Here is a 3,324-nt window from a genome sequence, read left to right on the forward strand (position 1 = left end):
GGACGAGATCGCCCACCTCAAGCGTCCTGGAGCGGACGCCGCGATAGTGGTACCGTCGCAGCGCCTGCTGGTATCTTGCCGCTCGGAGCGAGGCTTCACGGCGGAGTTCCTCCCCCTGCACGAGGTCCATCCCCTGCATGGTGTCCTGGTGCGTCTCATCAAATGCCAGGACCCGCACGGAGCAATGCCTGACCTCATGAGGGAGAACCGCTTCTGCTCCGTAGACGAGGAAGAACGGGGTCTCGCCTGTAGGCTTGGTGGCGGTGGTGCGTATGGACCACAACACAGACAAGAACTTGTCGTGCTAGCCCCTGCCGCAAGCCTCGAGCTTCGTCTTGAAGGACCTCAGCGTTGGCGCGCTCAGCTTGGCCGTTGCTCCTGGGGTGTGCCACCGAAGCGTAGCAAATCTGTGTTCCAAGGTTAGCACAATAGGTCTTGAAGAGATTGCTAGTGAACCGCGAGCCGTTGTCGGTGATGATGCGGTTAGGGACCCCGAACCGGCTTACGGCCTTTGATGAACTTAACTGCTGACCAGGCTGGGATGGTGCGGACGGCTTCGACTTCTGCCCATTTGGTGAACTTGTCGATGGCGACGTAGAGGTAGCGATAGCCCCCAAGCGCCCGTGGGAATGGGCCCAGGATGTCCAGCCCCCAGACCACGAAGGGCCACGAAAGCAGAATAGTCTGAAGGCCCTAAGCCGGCTGGTGGATTTGCTTGGAATGGAACTGGCAGGCCTCGCAGGACCTTACCAGCTTAGTCGCGTCGTTGAGTGTCGTGGGCCAGTAGAACCCGCTGCGGAACGCCTTGCCAACCAGGGTATGTGACGATGAGTGATGCCCGCAGTCTCCACCATGTCTGTCAGCCAGCAGCTCGTTCCCCTGCTCCCTGGAGATGCAGCGCAAGGAAACATCATTTGGTCGTTTTTTTGTACAGCTCACGGTCCTGGATGCAGTATGCCGTAGCCTGTCGAGCCACACGCTCCGCGTCCTCCTCCTTCTCCGGCAGCGTCCCATGCACCAGATATGCCTTGAATTCCTCGGTCCAGCACCCCTCTTGAGGCTCGAGCACCAGGAGTAGACATGATCCTGAGGTAGGACCGCGAGCGGGGGCTCCCGAGGCTGGTGGCTGAGGGAGTTCTTCTTGAGGTGATGCAGTCTTCACGACCGCAGGGGTCGTCGAAGGCTTGAAGAGTTGCTCTTTCAAGACACCAGGTTCTTGGGGTAGCCGCCTCGACGCCTTCTTGGCGATTTCGTCAGCCTCCTTGTTGGTGCCGCGTGGCACATGCTGTAGCTCTAGGCCCAGGAATTGCTTCTCCATCTTGCGCACTTCCGCGAGGTATACCTTGCTACCTCTTTTAGCACTACGTTGGTTTTCCCCGAAGAGGAAGGGATGATGCAGCAAAGTAGCATAATATTTCCCTCAGATTTTGAGAACCAAGGTATCAATCCAGTAGGAGGCTACACACAAGTCCCTCGTACCTGCACAAAACAAATAAATCCTCGCAACCAACGCAAATAGGGGTTGTCAATCCCTATAGGGCCACTTACGAGAGTGAGATCTGATAGATATGATAAGATAATATTTTTGGTATTTTGATGATAAAGATGCAAAGTAAAATAAAGGCAAAGTAAAATAGAAAAGTAAATAACTAAGTAGTAGGAGATTGATATGATAAAGATAGACCCAGGGGCCATAGGTTTCACTAGTGGCTTCTCTCGAGAGCATAAGTATTCTACGGTGGGTCAACAAATTACCGTTGAGCAATTGACAGAATTGAGCATAGTTATGAGAATATCTAGGTATGATCATGTATATAGGCATCATGTCCGAGACAAGTAGACCGACTCCTGCCTGCATCTACCACTATTACTCCACTCATCGACCGCTATCCAGCATGCATCTAGAGTATTAAGTTAAAAACAGAGTAACGCCTTAAGCAAGATGACATGATGTAGAGGGATAGTTTCATGCAATATGATAAAAAAACCATCTTGTTATCCTCGATGGCAACGATACAATACGTGCCTTGCTGCCCCTTCTGTCACTGGGAAAGGACACCACAAGATCGGACCCAAAGCTAAGCACTTCTCCCATGGCAAGAAAAACCAATCTAGTAGGCCAAACCAAACTGATAATTCGAAGAGACTTGCAAAGATAACCAATCATACATAAAAGAATTCAGAGAAGATTCAAATATTATTCATAGATAGACTGGATCATAAACCCACAATTCATCGATCTCAACAAACACACCGCAAAAAGAAGATTATGTCGAATAGATCTCCACGAGAGAGGGGGGAACATTGTATTGAGATCCAAAAAGAGAGAAGAAGCCATCTAGCTACTAACTATGGACCTGTAGGTATGAAATAAACTACTCACACTTCATCGGAGGGGCTTGGATGATGATGTAGAAGCCCTCCGTGATCGATGCCTCCTCTGGCGGAGCTTTGGAATAGGCCCCAAGATGGGATCTCGTGGATACAGAAAGTTGCGGCGGTGGAATTAGGTTTTTGGCTCCGTATCTGATCGTTTGGGGGTACGTGGATATATATAGGAGGAAGAAGTACGTCGGCTCGTGGCCTCCTGTTAATTGGCTTGACGTAGGGTCCAAGTCTCCTGAGTTGTATTCGGTGATAATTCGAAGAGACTTGCAAAGATAACCAATCATACATAAAAGAATTCGGAGAAGATTCAAATATTATTCATAGATAGACTTGATCATAAACCCACAATTCATCGGTCTCAACAAACACACCGCGAAAAGAAGATTACATCGAATAGATCTCCACAAGAGAGGGGGAAAAAGAGAGGGGGAGAACATTGTGTTGATATCCAAAAAGAGAGAAGAAGCCATCTAGCTACTAACTATGGACCCGTAGGTCTGAAGTAAACTACTCACACTTCATTGGAGAGGGTGTGGTGTTGATGTAGAAGCCCTCCGTGATCGATGCCCCCTCCGGCGGAGCTCCGGAACAGGCCCCAAGATGGGATCTCATGGATACAGAAAGTTACAGCGGTGGAATTAGGGTTCTGGCTCCTGTTCTGATCGTTTGGGGGTACGTGGATATATATAGGAGGAAGAAGTACATCGGTGGAGCAACAGGGGGCCCACGAGGGTCGAGGGCGCGCCTGGGGGGGGGGCAGGCGCGCCCCCTACCTCGTGGCCTCCTGTTGATTGGCTTGACGTAGGGTCCAAATCTCCTGAGTTGTATTCGGTGATAAAATCACGTTCCCGAAGGTTTCATTCCGTTTGGACTCCGTTTGATATTCCTTTTCTTCGAAACCCTAAAACAGGCAAAAACAGCAATTCTGGGCTGGGC

General features: G+C 50.5%; 1 protein-coding gene across 1 annotated transcript; it reads right to left on the reverse strand.

Annotated features, from left to right (window-relative positions):
- Positions 1–693: 693 nt before the first annotated feature.
- On the reverse strand, positions 694–1,318 carry LOC147984242 (uncharacterized). Its single transcript, XM_087541021.1, has 2 exons — positions 933–1,318; positions 694–886 (listed from the first exon to the last, which is right to left on the reverse strand). The coding sequence occupies exons 1-2, from the start codon at positions 1,316–1,318 to the stop codon at positions 694–696; spliced, it is 579 nt and encodes a 192-aa protein (XP_087397147.1).
- Between the last annotated feature and the right edge of the window lie 2,006 nt (positions 1,319–3,324).

Source organism: Triticum urartu, chromosome 2A (genome assembly GCF_056163025.1).
Source record: "Triticum urartu cultivar PI428250 chromosome 2A, HENAU_Tu73, whole genome shotgun sequence".
NCBI classification, from domain to species: Eukaryota; Viridiplantae; Streptophyta; class Magnoliopsida; order Poales; family Poaceae; genus Triticum; species Triticum urartu.

Bases quoted from the DNA above. Each gene is read 5' to 3' on its own strand.
- LOC147984242 (XM_087541021.1), bottom strand. From the start codon at position 1,318: ATGGAGAAGCAATTCCTGGGCCTAGAGCTACAGCATGTGCCACGCGGC. The intron at 887-932 runs GTACAAAAAAAC...CTGCATCTCCAG, and splicing joins TGCATCCAGGACCGTGAGCT to GGAGCAGGGGAACGAGCTGC.